Raw genomic sequence first — 24,268 nt, 5'->3', positions numbered from 1 at the left:
AAGCTTTCACCGCGGCCCTGGGACTGAAGGCCAACACCGACAGTCTAAGCGGGGATGCGCTGGTAGCTGTTCTACCACGCGCGTGCGCCACCACTATGCCGAGAAAAACCTTGCCAAGAAACGGCAGATGCCCGGTATACTGGTGGAGTGCCGAGATTGCAGCTCTACGATCAGCCTGCCTCAGAGCTAGACGTAGGATGCAAAGAGCTCTCACCGAGGATGCAAGAGAGAACCGAAATTGGCCCTTAGCAAGGCCATTAAAAGCAGTAAGAGAGCGTGTTTCAACAACCTGTGTGCCAACGCGAATCCGTGGGATGACGCCTACAGGATCGTGATGGCCAAGACCAAAGGGGGTTCTTCACCCCCAGAACGGTCTGCGGACCGGTTGGCGACGATTATCGAAGTACTCTTCCCGTCTCGAGCCACAAGCCCCTGGGCACCTGCACTACGAGACAGTGCGGGCACGGTCGAAATGGTGGCTCCGGTGACGAACGAAAAACTACTCGCAGTGGCTAAATCCCTAGCCATGAACAAAGCTCCAGGGCCGGATGGAGTTACAAACAGCGCTCTCAAGACAGCGATCATAGCGAACCCGAACATGTTCAGGCTAGCTATGCAGAGATGCCTTGACGAGTGCCGTTTCCTCGATAGATGGAAAAGGCAGAAATTGGTGCTGTTGCCGAAGCCCGGGAAACCGCCAGGCGACCCATCGGCAAATTGCTTGAGAGGATTATCCTCAACAGGCTAACACCGTACGCAGAAGGTACGGACGGCCTGTCAAGCAACCAGTTTGGCTTTCGGAAGGGTAAGTCAACAGTGGACGCTCTCAACTCAGTGATAAAGACTGCCGAGATAGCGATCCAACGAAAAAGGCGAGGCATTCGATACTGTGCGTTAGTGACACTTGACGTGAAGAACGCATTCAACAGCGCAAACTGGGATGTCATCGCGCTCTCATTACACCGGCTTAGCCTACCGGTGGGTCTGTACCGGATCCTGGAAAGTTACTTCCAGAACCGCGTACTGCTATACGAGACCGATGCCGGTCAGACAAGGGTTCCCATTACCGCCGGAGTCCCGCAGGGCTCGATCCTAGGCCCGGTGCTATAGAACCTCATGTATGACGGGGTTCTGAGACTAAAGTTCCCTCCTGGGGTCAAGATTGTCGGCTTTGCCGACGACGTTACCTTGGAGGTCTACGGGGATTCAATCCCTGAGGTAGAACTAGCTGCAGAACACGCGATCAACACGGTGGATGAATGGATGAGCGCGAGAGGCCTGGAGCTCGCTCATCATAAGACGGAGGTAGTTATCGTCAACAACCGCAAGTCGGCACAACATGCAATTATCCATGTGGGAGAAGTCGCCATCACTTCACAACGGAGTCTGAAGTCTCTCGGAGTCATTATAGACGAGAAGCTGACCTTCGGCAGCCACGTCGAATATACATGCAAGAGAGCGTCGACTGCTGTTGCGGCTCTATCGAGGATGATGTCCAACAGCTCAAAGGTGTGCGCCAGTAGACGTAGGTTACTGGCAGGCGTTGCCGTATCTATCCTCAGGTACGACGGCCCGTCATGGTCATGAGCACTGAAGGTAACCAGTTACCTACAGAAACTGGAGAGCACCTACCGCGTGATGTGCCTCAGTGATATCTGCCTACCGCACGGTATCACACGATGCATCCTGCGTGATAGCGAGCATGATGCCAGTCGGGCTGGTCATTCGGGAAGATGAGGAGTGTTTCGAGCTACGTGGAAATAGAGGAGCCCGCGAGCGCACCAGGGTGACCTCGGTCGCCAGATGGCAGCGTGAGTGGGATAACTCCTCGAAAGGTAGGTGGACCCACCGGCTGATACCTAACATATCGAGCTGGGTGGGAAGACCCCATGGGGAAGTTCACTTTCATTTGACACAATTCCTGTCAGGCCACGGCTGTTTCCAACAGTACCTCAACAGGTTCGGGCACGCGGAGATCCCAGCCTGCCCGGACTGCCCAGGTGTAGACGAAACTGCCGAACACATACTGTTCGTATGTCCTCGGTTCGACGTCGAAAGAAGAGCAATGCTTGACGTGTGTGACTGGGACACAACCCCTGATACCCTTATTCAGCGGATGTGTCAATCGGTGGAGAAGTGGAACGCAGTCTCGGCTGCTACCACCCAGATTGCCTGTAGGCTACAAGTAATTTGGCGAACCGAGCAACAAACGACGGGCACGGATAACTAGTGATTGGTTAGTTGGAGCGAAAAAGGCCGAACTCAAAAAAGGGAGTGAATGGTCTGTTCATGCTGAGGCAGGTTTGGCGCAGCGACTGGCAACCGCGTTAGGGGTAAACCCAGCCACCCCGAAGCAAGGCAGAAGAGCGAGTGTATAGGCGTATAAGTGGACTGCCTCATGCCAAGATGGGAGGGTCGTAGCGTAGTATGTTGGGACTTAGCTATCGATGCCTCGTGGCGTGGCAGAGGAAAGGGTGAGCATCCAAGTCAGTCTCACACGGTATGTTAAGGGTGAGCACAAAAGTCAGCCTCACATGGTATGGTAGAGGCTAGCACAAAAGTAAGCCTAGCAAGGAATGAAAAAGGTGAGCACACAAGTCAGCCTCGCATGGTATGTCAGAAGTGGGACCTAAGAAAAACGTTCCACATGGGATGCCAGGAAGAGTGACAGTGGTATAATAGAGTGGCACAATCGAGAGTGAACCAGGTGATAGGGTGAGCATACAAGTCAGCCTCACATGTATGGGAGAGGCGAGCACAAAAGTAAACCTAGCAAGGAATAAGTAAGGTGAGCACACAAATCAGCCTCGCAAGAGTGAATGAGTATATTAAGTACAGCCATCCCCCCAGAAGTAATACCGAGAGGTAGTTCCTGGGGGAACGATGGCGGAGCCCAATGGAGTTTAGTCGGTATTAATGGCAGCGTCACCATTCGAGCCCGACACGCCCCCAGTACACCCCGTGTGGTAGCTTGGACACCTACCAATAGCACGTGTACTGGGTTAGGACGTAAACGTCTTCTCCATTGTAAAAAAAATCATATACATACAAACATTGACTTTTATATAGATAGATAGATAGATTATATTATATATATTTTTTTTTTTTTATTCATTTCGTTTATTTGATAGGCACAAATGCGTTAGCTTGGCGGTGCCAAATGCTTTTGTTTTTACATTTTGGATATCTTAAAACTAGGAGGTTACAATGTTGAAATATTTTTTTTTACAAAGGAAAAGAAAGTTTACAGCTATCTTAAGACTAGAAATAAGATTCAATATACAAAAGAGGGCCAAAAGATTTTTTTATGAAAAAAATTTAAAACAAGGGATTCACTTTGATATACAAGAGGGGGAGTAATAGTATTTTACGAAATATTTTACGGTTATCTTAAAACTAACAATATAGTTTAGTACACAAAAGGGGGAACAAATATTTATGAGAAATTTCACAGAAATCTTAAAACTAGGGATTCAATTCTATTTACAAGATGGAGGACAAGAGTTTCAATAAAGAGTAAAAATTATAGCTATCTTAAAACTAGGAATACAGAATACTAATTTGAATTTTTTAACTAAAACTTATGCTTGGTCAAGATATTCAAAGGGTGGCTTATTTCCGCATCAGTGTAGCAGCAGTTGTATCAAAGACAGGGGAGAGACAGGGAAAGAAGAGCAAAACTTGCAACTTTCGCTCGAACGGCGGGGGGGGGGGGGAGATCAGCGTATCAAATTTGCGCCTCAGTCTAGTAAGTCGTCGAGTACCGGATTGGCGGATGGTATTCTTCGGACCCGCGGGGAATCCTTCAAAAGTCATCGGACATCGAGTCGCTCTCGCTTCAGTTTCCTTCTATGCAGGCGTAGTGGTAAGGGCGACGGCGGTTACATAGTGGCACTCTGGAGCTGATCGGTTCCACAAGGCAGGAGGAAACTCTAAAAACGAGAAATAAAAGAGAGGGGCTAAATTGGGATATTTATCGTTTTTATGAAGGTATAAATAAGGGACATATAGGGGAAATCACGAGTTGCCAGCATATCTCGGACTGGTACATTGGGTGGTCTACCTCGGGCCCGAAGGGATTCCTTTAACTGAGACCTGGCGTCACAATACCCGGCGCACACCCAGACAACGTGTTCGATGTCGTGATAGCCCTCGTCACAAGCGCACAGACTACTCTCCGCAAGCCCAATACGCCGCAAATGCGCATCCATGGTGTAGTGATTGGACATAAGTCGGGACATTACACGAATAAAATCCCGACCCACATCCATCCCCCCGAACCAAGGCTTCGTTGATACCTTTGGGATAATCGAATGTAGCCATCGTCCAAGTTCCCCATTGCTCCACGAGGTTTGCCAACTGTTGAGCGTCCTCTGACGACAAATACTAAAAAATTCATTGAAGCAGATTGGTCTTTCGTATATGTCACCATTTAATGCGCCCACCTTTGCTAATGAGTCGGCCTTTTCATTGCCCGGGATAGAACAATGAGAGGGGACCCAAACAAAGGTAATCTGGTAAGATTTTTCAGATAACGTACACAAGGACTCCTGTATCTTCCCCAGAAAATACGGTAATTGCTTTTTAGGCTTCACCGCACGAAGAGCCTCGATAGAGCTGAGGCTGTCCGAAACGATGAAGTAGTGATCTGTGGGCAGAGTGTCGATGATCCCAAGGGTGTACTGAATTGCAGCTAACTCTGCGACGTAAACTGAAGCGGGATCATTGAGCTTGAATGAAGCGGTGATAGTATTGTTGAAGATACCGAAGCCAGTGGACCCATCGAGATTTGATCCGTCAGTGTAAAACATTTTGTCGCAGTCGACTTCTCGGAATTTATTATAAAATATATTGGGGATCACCTGCGGGCGTATATGGTCCGGGATTCCACGAATCTCTTCCTTCATGGATGTGTCGAAGAATACAGTAGAATCAGAAGTATCTAGCAAACGAACACGGTTGGGAGTATATGCAGAAGGATTAATGCTCTGTGCCATGTAGTCGAAGTACAAGGCCATAAATCGGGTTTGAGAATTAAGCTCGACGAGCCTCTCGAAGTTTTCAATTACCAACGGGTTCAGAATGTCGCATCGGATGAGCAATCGATATGAGAGTTCCCAAAATCGATTTTTTAGCGGAAGAACGCCCGCCAGCACTTCGAGACTCATCGTATGGGTCGAGTGCATGCAACCCAAGGCAATGCGCAAGCAACGATACTGGATTCTCTCTAGTTTGATGAAGTGTATGTTCGCAGCGGAGCGGAAACAGAAACACCCGTACTCCATCACCGACAATATCGTTGTTTGGTACAACCTGATCAGGTCTCCTGGGTGAGCACCCCACCCAGACCAGACCCCGAGATATTTAAATGTGAAAACCTGGTTGATCGTTGCACCCATTATTAAAAGCTGGAGTTGCGCCGGCTCACGTTTCCTAGAAAAAACAACCAACTCAGTTTTCTCCGTGGAGAACTCAATACCCAGCTGAAGAGCCCAAGCAGACAAATTGTCCAAGGTATTTTGTAATGGTCCTTGCAAGTCGGCAGCTTTGGGCCCTGTAACAGAGACCACCCCGTCGTCTGCAAGTTGCCTTAGCGTGCATGAATTGGCAAGACAATCGTCAATGTCATTCACGTAGAAATTGTAGAGCAGGGGACTTAGACATGAGCCCTGGGGAAGACCCATGTAGCTAAATCGCGATGTTGTTAAATCGCCATGCGAAAAGTGCATGTGCTTTTCAGACAACAGGTTTAGCAAAAAGTTATTTAAAATTGGCGAAAGACCATGCTGGTGCAGCTTCTCTGACAGAGTGTTGATAGAAACTGAGTCAAAAGCCCCCTTAATATCCAAGAAGACTGATGCCATCTGCTCTTTGTTAGCATAGGCCATTTGGATTTCTGTAGAAAGCAACGCAAGGCAATCGTTCGTCCCTTTGCCTTTGCGGAAGCCAAATTGTGTATCTGACAGTAAGCCATTTGCTTCAACCCAATTGTCGAGGCGAAACATGATCATTTTCTCGAACAACTTCCGAATACAGGACAGCATTGCAATCGGCCGATACGAGTTGTGGTCGGAGGCTGGTTTTCCTGGTTTTTGGATGGCGATGACCTTCACTTGCCTCCATTCATAAGGGACAATGTTACCCTCAAGAAACTTGTTAAATAAATTCAACAGGCGCCTTTTTGCAGTGTCAGGCAGATTCTTCAGCAAGTTGAATTTGATTCTGTCTAACCCTGGGGCGTTATTGTTGCACGATAAGAGAGCAAGTGAGAACTCCACCATCGAAAACGGTGTTTCGTTCGCGGTATCGTGAGAAGACGCGGCGCGGTACGTTTTCTGTACCGGGACAGAGTCCGGACAGATCTTCTTGGCGAAAGCGAATATCCAACGGTTTGAATATTCCACGTTCTCGTTGGTACTATTATGATTACGCATACGTCGAGCCGTACCCCAAAGAGTGCTCATCGCTGTTTCTCTCGTTAACCCGTCGACGAACCGGCGCCAATAACTGCGTTTTTTGGCTTTCATTAGACTCTTCATTCGCCTTTCTAACGACGCGTACTGTTGATAGCTAGCGGGTAACCCGTCTTCCCGGAAGGCCTTATATGCAGTGGACTTTTCCGCGTACAGCTCTGAGCACTCTTTATCCCACCACAGGGTGGGAGACCGTCTATGGGTATTCGCGCTGGGTACTGGTTTAGTCTGAGCTTGATTCGCACTGTCGAGAATCAAGCCAGCCAAAAACCTGTACTCTTCCTCCGGAGGAAGTTCTTGAGTGGATTCGATTTTAACGGATATCGCGGTCGCGTAACTCTTCCAATCAATGTTCCGTGTGAGGTCATACGATACATTGATTGTTTCCGATGGTCTTGAACCGTTAGCAATTGAAATCACGATAGGCAAATGATCGCTACCGTGGGGATCAGGGATCACCTTCCACATGCAATCTAACTGTAGCGATGTCGAGCAAAGCGATAAATCCAACGCGCTTGCGCGTGCTGGTGGTGTAGGAATCCGCGTCATTTCTCCCGTGTTTAAGATGGTCATGTTGAAATTATCGCAAAGATCTTGGATTAATGTTGATCTATTATCATCATGAAGACAGCCCCATACCGTACCGTGCGAGTTAAAGTCTCCCAGAACTAGCCGCGGTGCCGGTAAGGATTCCGTGATATTACAAAGCGTTCGGTGCCCTACCGAGGCTCTAGGAGGAATGTAGATGGAAGCAATGCAAAGGTCTTTACCTTTGATTAAAACTTGACAAGCGACAATTTCAATGCCTGGTGTCGAAGGGAGGTTAATTCGGTTGAAAGAATAGCACTTTTTGATCCCCAAAAGTACTCCTCCATAGGGGTTTTCTCGATCCAGACGAATTATATTAAAGTCGTGGAAGTTGAGATTTATATCGGAAGTTAACCAAGTTTCACATAATGCGAAAGCATCACATTTTAAACTATTTAGTAAAAATTTAAAGGAATCGATTTTCGGGAGGATACTTCTGCTGTTCCACTGTAGAACAGTGATCGAATCGGTGACCTCGTTCGATGACTTAGCCATCGAAGGATACGATCGCTGCAAGGAGGGGCCATTTAGTAGTCAACTGCTTCAAAAATGTTTGCACTATAGGGAGAAAACGTATCAGAAGGCTTTTAAGAGGATCAGTAACATTGAAAGCTGTGAAAATTAAGTCCACTATGTCAGAAAATTTCATTAGTCCGCTACTGGACTGAGTATCTGTTTGAAAAAAGGGGACACTTGGGGTTTTGGATGTCCCTGGAAGTGGTGGGTACTCCTTGTTAGAATTAATATTTCCAAGTCCTGGAGCAAATTGCTTCGGCTTTTGTGCATCACTTCCGTTGGATTTATTGGTTGTAGATGGCGCACTCTGAGTGGACGACACCTTGGCACCCTTACGAGGCAATGTAGGGGAGGCTGGATTTCTCCTCTTCCTGGATTCCCCTGGGTTAACCAAAGATGTTCCCTCTCGTGGGTCGTCAGATTCTTGCTCAACGTTAGCCAAACCAGCATAGGGATTTTCGGACAGGACAGATGGCGAAGCATTCTTTAGCATTTCTGCATAAGAACGCCTTGAGCGTTCCTTAAGGGAGCGCTTAATTTTATCCCCGCGCTGCTTGTACGCAGGGCATGATTTAAGAGCATGTGAAGGGCCCCCGCAGCAAATACACTTTTCAGTTTCTTTGTCGCAAGAGTCATCCTCATGCTCTCCTTCGCATTTGCCGCATCGTTTCTTATTTCCACAATATGTGGCTGTGTGGCCCAACTGCTTGCAATTGCTGCAGCTCATGACCCGCGGTACAAACAGGCGAACTGGTAGGCGAACCCTGTCAAGGAGGATGTAGTTGGGAAGAGAGGACCCGGCGAATGTCACCCGAAGCGAGCCTGATAGAGAGTAGGTAGTCTTACCTCCCTCGGTGTTTGCGGTATACAATTGTTTGCATTCTAAGATCTTAATCTGTTCAAGAGAGGGGTCCTTAAAGCAGCCAACCCCGTGCTCCAACAGTTCTTCGCATTTCAGGCCCGGTTCGGACACTACCCCATCGATTTCACAGGCCACACAAGGCACGTACGCTTTAAATTCCCGCGTAAAGCGCTCACAGCAAGCAATCGCGTTTGCCTGGCCGAGATCACTCACTAGAACACGTATCTTGTTTGCCCGAACACGTGTTATCTGAGTTACGGCCGGGTAATTAGCAGTCAGATCTCGAGAAAGTTTTAATATATTAACCGGTTTCTCTCCGGTCCGAAAATATACCACCCATGGCCCAGAGGAACCTTCTGGGTACTGCTTTATACGGGGAGCAATGCGAGTATTAGGGGGATCAGGGACTTCCATGATTGCATCAGATGGTATTTCGCCCTCGGCCATTTAAGCACGAGGGCAGAGCGTTATATAAACGGGAATGTGTCTTATTATTTGATTACAAGGTAGAGTAAAAGTAGGGAAAAGGAAAGAAAGCAAACGAGGAAAAAAAATAAAGCAAAACTTATCTGCAAACAACGTCGATTGTTCCGCACCAGCGAAAACAATGTACTGGATTTACTGTCGGCACCAGCAGAACGGCTGCTAACGAACGAACAAAGGATGACCTTGACTCACTAAAATTTACACACCGAGCACCACTGTGAAATATAACGATCCGTTCCGTTCAAAGGTTGGGAGACGTATGAGATTATATTATATTATATAATATAATATAATATAATATAATATTATATTACAATATATTATATTATATTATATTATATTATATTATATTATATTATATTATATTATATTATATTATATTATATTATATTATATTATATAATATATTTGTGGGATCGATACGTTTCGGACGGAAGATTTCCGGGAACGAATAAAAGCGCGGATTACTTGTATGACTGTTCATTCCTGAATGCCGATTCATTTCTCTCTGTCCCTATATTTTTCGTTCCGTGCTGCCAGTTTCACAGCAAGGGTACGCCACAGTATCCGCCAAGTTATACAAGGAATCTAACACGGTGGCCGGACGGCGTACTTTAGTTGTATTATCGTTAGCTGGAGTAAGTGGCGAGTCCCGATTGCAAACGTAAGAAGGTTTGATTCTGAAATTCGTTGCTTTTTTCTATTGATTGAAAGATCCATAAATTTATCGTGGCGCTCGAGTACGTCGAAAGGACCCTCTGAAAGTAAATTACAGTATGCATAATCGGACGCTACTGTTGTAACACCGAAGATAGTGGGTGTCATCCAGCTCCCAATAGCATTTAATTTCGTACCTCCGTCGATAAGGCGTTTGTTGCTTAAATCCACTGAAAGTCCGAAGTGCGCGAGAAAATCGGCACCTATTATCGCCGATGTAACGTCAGCCAGTAAAAAGTTCCATGAGAATCTACGACGTAATTCAAGGTCGGTTACTAGCAACTGATTTCCGTATGTTCGAATTTTTCATCCATTCGCGGCGTGAAGCTGGAGGGGAGATGGTCCGCGGCTTCTATCGTTTCTCGAGACTGGTATGATTGACACATCGGAGCCAGTATCAATGAGAAATCGTGTGTTGGAAGTTTTGTCGAAAATCTGTAGTCGGCGACTGTGTGTGGCGCTCACATCGCCGGTTTCGGGTGAGCGAGAAACTAGTTTTTTGACTTTCGGAACTGACCTAGACTACGGCACGATTTCCGTAACCAACAGATGGCTCGTTGTTCCGGTTGCGCGACGCTGAGCGCGAACGATTTTCCTCTGGGCGTGCCTTCAGTCGCCGGATTTCGGCAGTCAATGCGGAAATCTGATCAGTAAGGTATTGTGTGTTTTCGGGTGCTTTTACTGCAGCGGCGTGTGGAACGATATCCATCATCTTGTCACCCACTTCTGCTAATTTTGAGAGGCTGCCGTCGTTAATGCTGAGAACTGGTCGAATGTTCGCAGGAAGCCTCTGCAAAAAGAGCATTTTCAGCAGTGCTTCGTCGACGTTGAGTCCGGAAGATAGTTCTTGCATTTTTGCAAGAAGGTGCGTAGGTTGGAGATCGCCTAGATCGCACGAACCCAGCAATTTTTCCAGTTTCGACTGTGCAGCCAAGTCGAATCGTGAGATTCGACGCTTTCTAACCGCGTCATTTTAATCATCTGCTGGTGGAGCTTTGATTAAGTCGGCAACGTGGCAAATTACCGAGTGATCGAGTTTAGCGACAATATGATGGAATTTTGTCATATCCAGTACAACTCCGGCCTGGGCGAACCACATACTTGGATCGAATTTCCAAAAATCGGACAACTTGACTGCTACGGCAGCAGCCGCCGGGGGATTTGCAGCCGCCTCTTGTTGATCGTTCTGCATCGTAACTACTGTTTATCGCGTCGTTTCCGGGTCGAATTATTGCTCGCGAAGAACCGTCGGGTTCACCAATTGTGAGATCTATACGTTTCGGACGGAAGATTTCCGGGAACGAATAAAAGCGCGGGTTACTTGTATGACTGTTTATTTCTGAATGCCGATTAATTTCTCTCTGTCCCTATATTTTTCGTTCCGTGCTGCCAGTTTCACAGCAAGGGTACGCCACATATTATATTATATTATATTATATTATATTATATTATATTATATTATATTATATTATATTATATTATATTATATTATATTATATTATATTATATTATATTATATTATATTATATTATATTATATTATATTATATTATATTATATTATATTATATTATATTATATTATATTATATTATATTATATTATATTATATTATATTATATTATATTATATTATATTATATTATATTATATTATATTATATTATATTATATTATATTATATTATATTATATTATATTATATTATATTGTATTATGCTGTTTATATACGGGGTGTGGAGGGCGTGTCAGGGCATCATTGAAGTTACAACTGGACAATGAAGTGGAATGCCAATCGGAGTCAAGGAGGAAAAGTACTAGTGGTCGTTCTCGACAGATAAATTTCTCTCCAACAGTTGTAAACAATTTGATGCGCTCCTCTTCAAACAATCCATCTCGTGGAAAGTGACAAGTATCGCGAAATACGTTATTCAATCTGTTGGATCATATTGTTTATTCCCGCGGATACTGAGTAGGTGTGATTGCCTACGGGTCCGCCACCCCCTTTTGGCCCTTCATACAGCAGTATGCTGTTTGCAGAATGGTAACAAAATTTGAGCGTACTGTTAAGTAGAGCCGCAAACAGAGCAAGATCGAAGACTGCATATCAAGAAGACTGGCAACTCTGTTCAGAATCTGGAGACAGTAACAGCAACGCCACTTACGGGTAAAGGTGGTACTTCCCATAGTGATGCACACACAGATATACTTTTACATCAAGCTTCCTACCTTCCTACAATAGAGGCGCTGTTACCTCTGTCGCTTCTCGTTTGTATGGGGGAAGGAAAGAGATATCAGTCTTCTTAATATGTAGTCTTCGGCAAGACTCAAGCTAGGATGGTGGCTACCATCCGAAGTGTGCCAAAAATCAAAGGTTTTGCGTTATACATCAGCACCGTTGGCATCGGCTGGCCTAAATGTCGTTTCAACCATATCCACGTTGATCTGGTGGGCCCCATTGCCTTCATCTAACGGTCACACATATCTTCTTACCATTGTAGATCTTTACACCAGATGGCCCGAGGCTATACTATTGCAAAATGACAGCGAACACGGTAGCAATAGCACTCTACTCTCAATGGATCTCGCGATTCGGTTGCCCTGAATACATTACTACAGATCAGGGGCGTCAATTCAAATCCAAGTTGTTTTTTTTTATTTAAATTATAGAGGTTTTAACCTAAAGGTCATTCGCCTCTTCGGGTTAGAAAAATCTCTTATGAAAAATTTCTAACCCTATGTACGGGGTTGGGACTCGAACCCAGGTGCGCTGCGTACAAGGCAATCGATTTACCAACTAAGCTACGCCCACCCCTACCAAGTTGTTCAACCAATTAGCGATTTTGTTTGGAGCTCACCATACGCGGACCCACAAGCAAATGGTGGGACGTTTTCACGTAAACTAAACGAAGCTGTGATGTGCGTCGATGTCAAAAAGTGGTTCACTTGACTCCCATTAATTTTGCTTTGCTTGCGAACCGATTCAAGGAAAATATGAATTTACCCCTGCTGAATTGGTGTACGGCCAACCCTTGCGTATGCCTGGAGTTATTCCAACTACCAGAGAAGATGTGCGACCGAGCTAATTTTCTGTTGGACCTCCATCGTGCATTGTGGCGATTGAGACAACCGTGGTTGCCACGCACACTAATCAAAGAGAGGCGAACGATGACGAGAAGTGGAATCAGTAACAGAAGAAAGTAACGTTCGTTCGTGTAATCACGCGAAATCCCTTACAAATAGTGATAGAGTATAGGCGGTAATCCCGATCGTGCTCGTCCACCACAAATCTATAAATAGTCGATTCTTTTTTTCGAGAGAATCGGACATGATTCGCTCACTAAACTGATTCAGTTTTCCCATTTCTAGAACTTGGCGTTATTTTTAGTACCAATTTTGGCGTCTCTTGGGTAAAACCATTTAGTTTTTCCTTAAAGAAATAATTAAATGCAACAGAATTTCATTAGAAAAATATAATATATGCTCACCTGGAAATGATTCTGTTTTTAAGCTCGGTTTCGTCAATCTGCGGCAGTGCCTTATTGCCTTGCAAATTGCTAGCGTTACCCTTCAGACTTTGTCCAGCTTCTTGGCGATGAAGTAATATTTGGGTGGCACGATCCACATCACCATTAGCAATAAGAATACAATGCTTTACCTAAAACTAACTCTCCTTGAACTGTCATTTATCAAAAATAGTACTACCATACCTCAATAATTGAGCTTTCTGGGAACATTTCTTGTAAAACTTCGCATTCGTCACTGAAAAGATCACCGTTAGAACTATCCGTCGATCCTGCATCGCTAGTTTCTGATAAATGCTGAACACGCTTGGGTTGGCCTCCACCAACAGCAGGCTCTGGTTCAGATATGGAAGATTGACGACCTCGTAATTTTTCTTCTGGCAAAATGTCAGCTAGACTCAGCGTGCTGCGTAAGAAATACATTATTATGCAATTTAAACAACCACTTATAAGCATAAAGCTTACCTCAGAGATAAATTCTGCGCATCGCTATTGTTGTTTTTTTTTGACAACTGACTCTCAAGTTGAAATATCCATGTACAAACGGTCGATGGTTTGATGTTGGCAAAATCATCGAAATAAGCCGACATCATCTCGATGAATCCTGCGGTGAATATTTTTTAGGAAAAAATCTCGACAAACATATGATTACGGCCTAAAAGCCAACTGTCAAAATCCACTTTCAATGGAAATTCCGGACAAACCGTTACTAGCTGAACACAATTCACAACAGTTTATGAAAGAGAAAATTTCTCGACAAACATATGATTACGGCCTAAAAGCCAACTGTCAAAATCAACTTTGAATGGAAATTCCGGACAAACCGTTACGCGCCAATCACAGATGTTTATAGTAACCGAAAGAGAACAGTTTTCTCTTTCATAAACGGTTGTGAACTTTGTTCGGCTAGTAACGGTTTGTCCGGAATTTCCATTCAAAGTGGATTTTGACAGTTGGCTTTTAGGCCGTAATCATATGTTTGTCGAGAATTTTCTCTTTCGTTTACTACCAACATCTGTGATTGGCATGTAACGGTTTGTCCAGAATTTCGCTTCAAACGCGAGTACGCTAAAGTCTTTTTTACGGGGATTTTTGAATTAACGTGGTTTATTACACGGTTTTCAAAACCGCTTAAACACCGCATAATTCGAAAATCCGCGTGAAAAAACCGCCTAAATTAAAAAAACGACTTAATCCACCTAGCAGTGAGATGAGACATTTCTTGCACATAACAATATTGGATCATTTATTAGTTTGCAGAACTCATGCGAAGTAGGCACACAACAGTTTCTAGTCCTTCACGAATAAACCGAATACATTATCAATCAGTCAATAAAATGAACAAAATACAAAAATATAAAAAGAAAAATGAAAAAAAAAAGATTTTCGAATTAATTCATAAAATGAATATAATGATTTTTTTACTACACGGTAAAAACGTCACGTCTAAATCAAATGCTTTTGCATATGAGTCTGTTTGTTATACCACACTTCCAATTAAAGTGATTTAGAATTGATTTTCTAGTGATTTTCTATTTGATCTGTTTTTGAAAACTATTCAATAGAAATCACTTTAAAATTTAAAATTATATCTGTTGAATTAGCACCACTGTTCCCATCTGTTGAAATAGAAGAGTTTATACCTTGTTTTCAAATGTCAAAAATCGGATGTGTTTGTTTATACTCGCGAGTCAGAATATGGGAAACCAAAAGTTGCAGGAGCACGCGCTGGGCGTTCGCGCTCGAAAAACGAAAGAATAGTGGGATATTCTCACCGGATATTATTCGGATTTAAGAACGTAAGTATTATGAAAATATTGTGAAAGCTTCCTTGACCTGATGTAAAGTGTAATTAACATCGCCATCGTAAAATTAAATTACAAATACAATGTTCAATTGTTGTTTATTTAGCATGAACGATACCCTGGTGGTTTTACCATTTGTCAGGCCAAGCAAACTACGATTATTAATATATAGATCTTTCGAAAACTAGTGGTTACAAGTGCTTAATTCATTTCAGCCTAAGGGCTGTTTTGAACGCGACAACGGTTGGTTGTTGCCTCAGAGCCAGGGGTAGTCCATTCCAGGCAATAGCACCAGCAATGATATCGCTTTTCCTTCCCGAAGTGGTGTGCTGTGGAACGATGCAGCTTCTCGTGCGGTTTGATTGGCTTCTTGGCAGATGTTGGATATATTATGGTTGATTTCCTCAGTATCCTTGTCGCATAAAATAGAGGTTTCGGTGATGATACTTTGTATCGAGTTCATGTCCAAGTATTGAGCTACGCACCGTATCGGTAGATTATTTTCGAAGCATGTTATAAACAAACCGAACGGACGCTTTGAAGCAACGGTTTAGCTGTTCTTTGTGTGCTACTGATAGATTCGGATAGTACACGACATATCAGTAGGTCAGGAAAGGAACTATAACGGCTTGGACAAGTTTCTTCTTGATGGCGGTTGGCAGCACGTGAGCAAACTTTCGGAAAGTGTGCAAAGTCTCAAAAATTTTGCAGTGACGCTGTCGATTTGAGACGACCAGCAAATATTGCTATCCATATACAGACCCAGATTTACAAATTCTCCTGATATTTGGATGGTTTACGCGCAGAAACCATGATCCCTGAGGTGTACCGTCAGTAACGGGGTGAATATCGTAAATTGCATCGATGGTTTTCACGACTTGAGTTCGGTCTGCCAGAAATGAGTTAATCAGACTGCAGGCGGTTGGGTGTGAAGTTTGTTCTGAAGTTTGCGGTGGATGACGCAGTTGAATGCAAGCAACAAATCAACTAGAACCATATCAGTGCATTGGCCTCCATCGAACTTGTAGATGTTATGAGTGACTTTAACGAGTGCTGTAGTTATGCTGTGTCGTTTGCGGTATCCGGATTGATTCATTGCAAGAATCGGGGGATTCGCATTTTTTGTATATTCAATGAACTGAGCTAACAAAAACTTTTCAAATATGTTTGAGATGGCAGGTAATACATAGATCGGTCTAAAGTCTTTTGGTTGCGTTGGGTTCGATATTTTGGGAATAGAGGTGACAAATCCTTTCTTCCATATAGCAGGCAAAATATTGGTGTCAATTATTGCATTATACAGGTTCACTAGCGTCGGCAGAATGAACAGACAGAGCAGTTTTATGAAAAAATATTGACATGCCATCTGCCCCAGTGGCATTTGATTGTATCTCTGCCAAGGATGCAAAATGCCTACCTTTTCTGCGGCTGTAATTTTTCTGCCTACATTTTCATTTCTCTTTCGACGGTGCTGTCGTTCGCTATTGCAGGACGCCCGTACATCACTGGACAGCCAGTCTGTAAGCAAAGCAGTAACATGACAAAGAAATACTGCCCCCAGTACAGCCACCAGACGCGAGCGGTACAGCTTTTCTTTCCTTATTTTACACTTTTAAATATTTTTAATCTATTCAATATTTTCAATCACAAACGACGACAATAAATGCGGTTCGTTTACCCCACGACCTGCATAAACGCTTTCGTGTGCGGGCCTCTCCCTTTGACTACGCAGAGAAAAGTGTACAAAGCGAGAGAACAAACTTTACTACGCCACACTCTCACCGAGCAGTCGGAGTACAGCAGCAAAACAAAAATGTATTCTACTGCTCTTCGGGAAAATGTACTCGGTTTGGCTACCGTTCTGGCAAGAGCAGTAGTGATGCGCCGCTGTAGCGGGCGGTACGGCTTGTGCAAATGTAAATATACCGAAAAAAATGTAGTTTACCAGTACCTTTGGCATCCCTGATCTCTGCAATCTTTATGGAGACTTCTTGGTTGTTGGTATGCTGAAAGCTAAATCGATTTTCGCATGTACGTTGTTCCTATCTACTACGCCGATGTTGTGAGGTCAGAAGAATCGGTTTAGCTGGTCTGACTCAATTTGTTCCGGGATGCGTTCTACCTCCTGTTGTTGTGGATGCAAGTTTAATGCCGTCGATATGGCATTCCAGGCCACGCACATTAAATTGGCTGATTCGTAGGTGGGAGTAGTTGTTTGGCATGTAGTGGTTTTTGTACGGAATCGTTAGCGCTGTCTTGTTTGCAGAGAACATTCCGTAGATTCTGCATCAAAGAATATAGAAAACTCATTAAAGCTGGAATCGTGTTGGAGCAGTTTGAGGAGATGGCTGGTGTCTTCTATTGGAGTTTATTTCGTCTGCTTAGGAAGGCGTACTGTCATTTCGGACGTACACCGATCCCACCAACTTTTTTCTGTTTCATTCTCAATGCCAGATTGCGGATCCGGATGCTATTGGCAGATAACATTTCATTGACCGTGAAGCGGTATTCTAGTTGAAGCCCTGTTTTCAAGTTGCACAGTTAAGCTTCTTTGTGCTTCTCGAAGTATTTTCGTAGGACGTCTGATTTATTTATCTGGATGGTCGGCGTAGTAGACCGGTCGGTCCATTTGGAAGGTCTCACTGGAAGGCGGAACCACGAGGTTATGAAATACATTGAGTCTGTGATGCCTAGGAAACTCAGGAAACTTTTGACAATGGAACGTTTCACTAGCTTGGTAGGAAACCTTTTTGATGGAGATTCGATTGCTATTGACACTTTGGGAGCAAATTCTGGCAAACTTCACTCCCATTCTAAGCACTATTTACACCTATCCGGTCCGATTCAGTAACGGTTCAGTACTGTGCACGGACACCAATATTCTTTCATACACATAAAATGCGAGTATTCCTACTTGTCCGTCACAGTGCCATGCCGGAGAGATGAATATATGTGTCCGTGCACGGTACTGAACCGTCACTGAATCGGATCGAATAGGTGTAAATTTGGCTTTAATCGTTTCCAGTTTGGCCTTTGACTTTGGGAATCAAACTTCTGGTTGCCATGCATCGTTCACACAGGTACTAACATGCGCTGATGTCTGCAAGCAGTGATTTACTAACTCGTACGCAGATGCTGACACGAGTCACAGCAAATCCATCCAATTTGTGCTTCAACCTTCTTCGCTCGTTTGGTTGTCTTCTTTGTCTTACTGGAGGGGGTTCCTCGAGACCAAAAGTTTCACAAACGTCTGCAGTCATAACGGCAGCCGCCGCTAGAGGGTGAGCCCCACCGGAGACGAATGCGCAACACTTCAAATATCACAAAAGTACCACTTTGTAGAATAAAGGCGGACGAAAATACTTGAAAATTATTTAATTAATCCGCTTGATAAAACTAACCGACGCGTCGATTGGCATTATTTTTTCCAGGTCACGGAATCGACCGTGCGGACACAGCTGCTGCAGTGAATTTGCTGATTCAACTGGGTGTTGCGACGGTGGAAGATACCGAGGAACAGCTCATAATCATCTACAACCAGCAAGAGGCATGTACCGAGAAAATTCTTACGATTATCGGTGATAACGAGGGATCACTACACCAGAATCGTCGGAAGTTCCACGGTCCAGTCCTGATCAGGAGATGATTGTCATCGACGAATAAAACTGTGCTGTGCTGAAAAATGTCATTTTCGAGCCACTCAAAAAAAAAAAAAAAAAAAAAAATATATATATATATATATATATATATATATATATATATATATATATATATATATATATATATATATATATATATATATATATATATATATATATATATATATATATATATATATATATATATTTATATATTTATATATATATATATATATATATATATATATATATATATATATATATATATATATATATATATATATATATATATATATATATATATATATATATATATATATATATATATATATATATATATATATATATATATATATATATATATATATATATATATATATATATATATATATATATATATATATATATATATATATATATATATATATATATATATATATATATATATATATATATATATATATATATATATATATATATATATATATATATATATATATATAGAGAGAGAGAGAGAGAGAGAGAGAGAGAGAGAGAGAGAGATAGAATAAATTGCATTGACCAAATTAACAAATTAAATAAAATAAATAATGACATCATGAAATGAATAATTGGGTGCAGTTGATTGATGGTGTAAACAGACGTGCTGTACTGTTTTGATTTTTCGTAGTGTTTTATTTGTGTGAATAACTCATCAAATTACCGTCGAAATCGAAAAAATTCGTTCAACGTGCCAATCTCCTGCATAGTTCACAGATGAGGCCTTAACAGTTGATCAAATTGAACTCGCTGTTAGTCAAGTTCCGGTCGTCATTCGTAACCGAACTTTGTACCGAGAAACAAGTGCTTTTTGTTCTCTCCGGTGTGCTTTAGTTTTTTCGGTAGTACGAAGGTGCTTGCTGTGGCAGAGGCTGCAGTAAAGCATTACTAATAAATAGTCCCGCGAGTGATAATTATTGCCTGCGATATCGGTGAAGGTAGTGCAGTGAAGTGCGTTACTAAACAGTTTTCTTGTCTGAAAGACGGCTTTGTTTAGACGAGCTATATCAGCTCTCTACTGTGTGAAGGTCACGCGGGTGACGGATGAAACAAACGAAGGATCAATTCACCTACCAGCTCGTCAGGAACCAACTGGTGAAGTGTTTCGTTTTTTACTTTTCTTATCGATTTTTTTCTTTTTATTGCTTTTGATTTTTTATTTTGATTTAAGTTAAACAGTGCGGTCGAGCGTGTTGCTCCCGCAACAAAATGGAACAAACAGAAGGACCACCCTCCGAATACGAATCTTATGGGGAAGAGGAACGTATATCCGATTCGGAGACAGATAATGTTATGGTCGATCCACTTCCCCCACTTTCCCCCAATGTCTCACAGCCCCCCCGAGTCAAGGTTTACCAGGATGGATCCGCTGGTCCTTGGGTGGTATACTTTCGGCCCAAAAATAAACCGTTAAACAGCATAACTGTTGCACGGGAGCTGACAAAACGTTACTCGGCCGTAACCGAGATTAAAAAGGTTCAGTCAGATAAACTGCGCGTAGTCGTTACTGACTTGAAACAGGCCAGTGATATCGTTAGCAATAGCCTCTTTACGCTGGAGTATCGCGTCTACATCCCTCCTTGTGATGTGGAGATCGACGGTGTGGTAAGTGATGCGGGTCTAACTGTCGATGATCTGATGAATGATGGGGCTGGCCGCTTTAAAGACCCTAACTTTCAATCAGTTAAGATTTTGGAGTGCAAGCAATTGCACTCAAAGTCCATCGAAGATGGGAATTACTATCCATCAGACTCGTTTCGCGTAACCTTCGCCGGATCTGCACTTCCGAGCTACGTTGAAGTGGGAGGAGCTCGTCTACCTGTACACCTGTTTGTACCGCGGGTCATGAATTGTTCCAATTGCAAGCAGCTAGGTCACACGGCCACCTACTGTAGCAACAAGCAACGGTGCGGTAAATGTGGGGAACGCCATGCGGATGATACTTGCAGTAGGCTCGCTGAGAAGTGTGTTTACTGTGGGGAGAATCCACATGCACTTTTGACATGCCCAACGTACAAACTTCGCGCGGATAAACTGAAGCGATCCGCCAAAGATCGCTCCAGACGCTCTTACGCAGAAATGCTTAAAAGAGCTGTTCCACTTATCTCCGAAAACCCATTCGCTCTCTTGCCAACTGACGATAACGCCTCTAACGACCCTTGCGAGGGGCATTCTTTGGCTCCGCTTGGAAACTCTAGGAAAAGACCTAATCAAAAGTCACCTGAACTTCCTCGTAAGGGTCCTAGGTTGTCCCAAACAAGGGTACAAAATAAAAATAATTCATCAACTGGAAGTGCTGGTACAAATCCGAAGATAATACCTCCTGGTTTTGGGAAATTGAGATACAACCAGGAGTTCCCAGCACTCCCCGGGGCACCAAAAATCCCAAGTGCTCCAATTTTACAGTAAGAAACTCAACCTAAAACGGGATTCCTTAAATTTTCTGACATTGTGGACTGGATATTCACAGCTTTCAACATTACCGATCCTCTGAAAAGCTTGCTGGTTGCTATTCTACCAACAGTAAGAACATTTTTAAAACAGTTGACTGAACAATGGCCCCTCCTTACAGCAATCGTATCCTTCAATGGCTAACTTATTAGACGGAATCAAGGATCTGATCACTGTTTTACAGTGGAACTGCAGAAGCACTATCCCCAATATTGATTCATTAAAACACTTGCTAAATTACAATCATTGTGATGCATTTTCCCTATGCGAAACATGGCTAACTTCTAATATAAACCTCAACTTCAACGATTTTAACATTATCCGCTTGGATCGAGAAGACTCATATGGAGGGGTACTTTTAGGGATCAAAAAGTGCTACTCCTTCAATCGAATCAACCTCCCTTCGACGCCAGGCATTGAAGTTGTCGCTTGTCAAACAACAATCAAAGGCAAAGATCTTTGCATTGCTTCTATTTACATTCCTCCTAGGGCCATGATGGGATATCGAAGATTCTCCAACGTGATTGAACACCTTCCCTCGCCCCGCCTGCTTCTTGGAGACTTGAACTCTCACGGTACGGGGTGGGGCTGTCTATACGACGATAATCGATCTTCGACAATTCAAGACCTTTATGACAACTTCAATATGACAATTCTGAACACAGGGGAAATGACACGGATTCCTAGACCACCTGCGCAAGCAAGTGCACTGGACATATCTTTATGCTCGACATCACTACGGTTAGATTGCAAGTGGAAGGTAATATCTGATCCCCACGGTAGTGACCACTTACCAATTGTAATTGCAATCACCACTGGTTCAAGACCATCGGCACCAATCAATGTTCCTATGACCTCACACGAAACATTGATTGGAAGAGCTACGCTGCTAAGATATCCAAAACAATCGATTCAACACAGGTACTTCCCCCGGAGGAAGAATATAAGTTTTTGTCCAACTCGATTCTCGATACCGCGATTCAAACTTAGACGAAACGAGTACCCGACGTGAACACCCAAAAACGTTCTCCCAACCCGTGGTGGGACAAAGAGTGCTCAGACGTGTACGCGGAGAAAGCTGCCGCGTATAAAATCTTCCGGAACGACGGGTTAGTTGCTAGTTATCGAGTGTACGCGGTATTAGAAAAGCGAATGAAAAATTTAATGAAAGCTAAGAAACGCAGTTACTGGCGCCGGTTTGTCGACGGGTTAACAAGAGAAACATCGATGAGCACTCTTTGGGGCACGGCCCGACGTATGCGAAACCGAAACAGTACTAACGAGAGCGTGGAATATTCAAACCGTTGGATATTCGATTTCGCCAAGAAGGTTTGTCCGGATTCCGCCCCGGCACAGAAAATCTACCGCGCCGCGTCGCCTTACAATACCGCGAACGAAACACCGTTTACGATGGTGGAGTTCTCACTTGCTCTCTTATCATATAACAATAAATCCCCGGGGCCAGATAGAATCCTATTCAACTTGTTGAAGAATCTGCCAGACTCTGCCAAAAGACGCTTGTTGAATTTATTTAATAAGTTTCTAGAGGGTAACATTGTTCCACATGACTGGAGACAGGTGAGGGTCATCGCCATCCAAAAACCAGGAAAACCAGCCTCCGACCACAATTCGTATCGTCCGATTGCAATGCTATCCTGTATTCGGAAGTTGTTCGAGAAAATGATCTTGTTTCGCCTCGACAATTGGGTCGAAGCAAATGGCTTACTGTCAGATACACAATTTGGCTTCCGCAAAGGAACGAACGATTGCCTTGCGTTGCTCTCAACAGAAATTCAAATGGCATATGCTAACAAAGAGCAGATGGCATCAGTATTCTTGGATATTAAGGGGGCTTTCGATTCAGTTTCTATCAACATTCTTTATGAGAAGTTGCACCAGCATGGTCTTTCGCCAATTTTAAATAACTTTTTGCTAAACCTGTTGTCTGAAAAACAAATGCATTTCTCGCATGGCGATTTATCGACATCACGATTTAGCTACATGGGCCTTCCCCAGGGCTCATGTCTAAGCCCTCTCCTCTACAATTTTTACGTGAGTGCCATTGACGAATGTCCTAAAGCCGTCGACTTGCAAGGACCACTGCAAGATACCTTGGACAATTTGTCTGCTTGGGCTCTCCAGCTGGGTATCGAGTTCTCCACGGAGAAAACTGAGCTAGTCGTATTTTCTAGAAAGCGTAAACCAGCGCAACTACAGCTTCAATTAATGGATCAAACTATTGCTCAGGCTTCAACATTCAAATATCTCGGGGTATGGTTCGACTCTAAAGGTACCTGGGGATTTCACATTAGGTATCTGAAACAGAAGTGCCAACAAAGGATCAACTTTTTCCGTACAATAACTGGAACATGGTGGGGTGCCCACCCAGTAGACCAAATCAGGCTGTACCAAACAACGATATTATCAGTGTTGGAGTACGGATGTTTCTGCTTTCGCTCCGCTGCGAACATACACTTCATCAAACTGGAGCGAATCCAGTATCGTTGCTTGCGTATTGCCTTGGGTTGCATGCAGTCGACCCATACGATGAGTCTCGAAGTGCTGGCGGGCGTTCTTCCGCTGAAAAATCGATTTTGGGACCTCTCATATCGATTGCTCATTCGATGCGATATTCTGAACCCATTGGTGATTGCAAATGGCTTGTCGAGCTTAATTCTCAGACCCGATTCATGTCCTTGTACTTCGATTACATGGTACAGAACATCAATTCATCTACGTATAACGTCAACCGTGCTCATCTCTTAGATACTTCTGATCCAACTGTATTTTTCGATACATCCATGAAGGAAGAGATTTGTGGAATTCCGGATCATATTCGCCCACAAGTGGTCCCAAATATTTTCTATAACAAATACCATCAAGTCGACTGCGCCAAAATGTTCTACACTGACGGATCAATTCTCGACGGGTCCACAGGCTTCGGTATCTTCAACGAAAATCTTGCTGCCTCATTCAAACTCAATGATCCTGCTTCAATTTACGTCGCAGAATTAGCTGCCATTCAGTATACTCTCGGGATCATTGACACCCTGCCCTCAGACCATTACTTCATCGTTTCGGATAGTCTCAGCTCCATTGAGGCCATCCGTGTGGCGAAGCCTGGAAAGCACTCACCATATTTCCTGGGGAAAATACGGGAATATCTGAGTGCTTT

General features: G+C 43.5%; 1 protein-coding gene across 3 annotated transcripts in view; it reads right to left on the bottom strand.

The window, feature by feature from the left end:
- LOC131694216 (CUE domain-containing protein 2-A) overlaps window positions 1–24,268 on the bottom strand; it is a 363,208-nt gene that overhangs the window by 152,632 nt on the left and 186,308 nt on the right. For all 3 annotated transcript variants that reach the window (XM_058982750.1, XM_058982742.1, XM_058982733.1), the window contains exons 3-5: window positions 13,626–13,764; window positions 13,347–13,566; window positions 13,125–13,294 (exon numbers count right to left, since the gene is read on the bottom strand). In XM_058982750.1, the coding sequence (XP_058838733.1) occupies window positions 13,125–13,294; window positions 13,347–13,566; window positions 13,626–13,764 (529 nt within the window). The remainder of the gene's footprint in view (window positions 1–13,124; window positions 13,295–13,346; window positions 13,567–13,625; window positions 13,765–24,268) is intronic.

Source organism: Topomyia yanbarensis, chromosome 1 (assembly GCF_030247195.1).
Source record: "Topomyia yanbarensis strain Yona2022 chromosome 1, ASM3024719v1, whole genome shotgun sequence".
In the NCBI taxonomy this organism is placed as follows: domain Eukaryota; kingdom Metazoa; phylum Arthropoda; class Insecta; order Diptera; family Culicidae; genus Topomyia; species Topomyia yanbarensis.
This window is presented reverse-complemented; position numbering and strand designations above follow the sequence as displayed.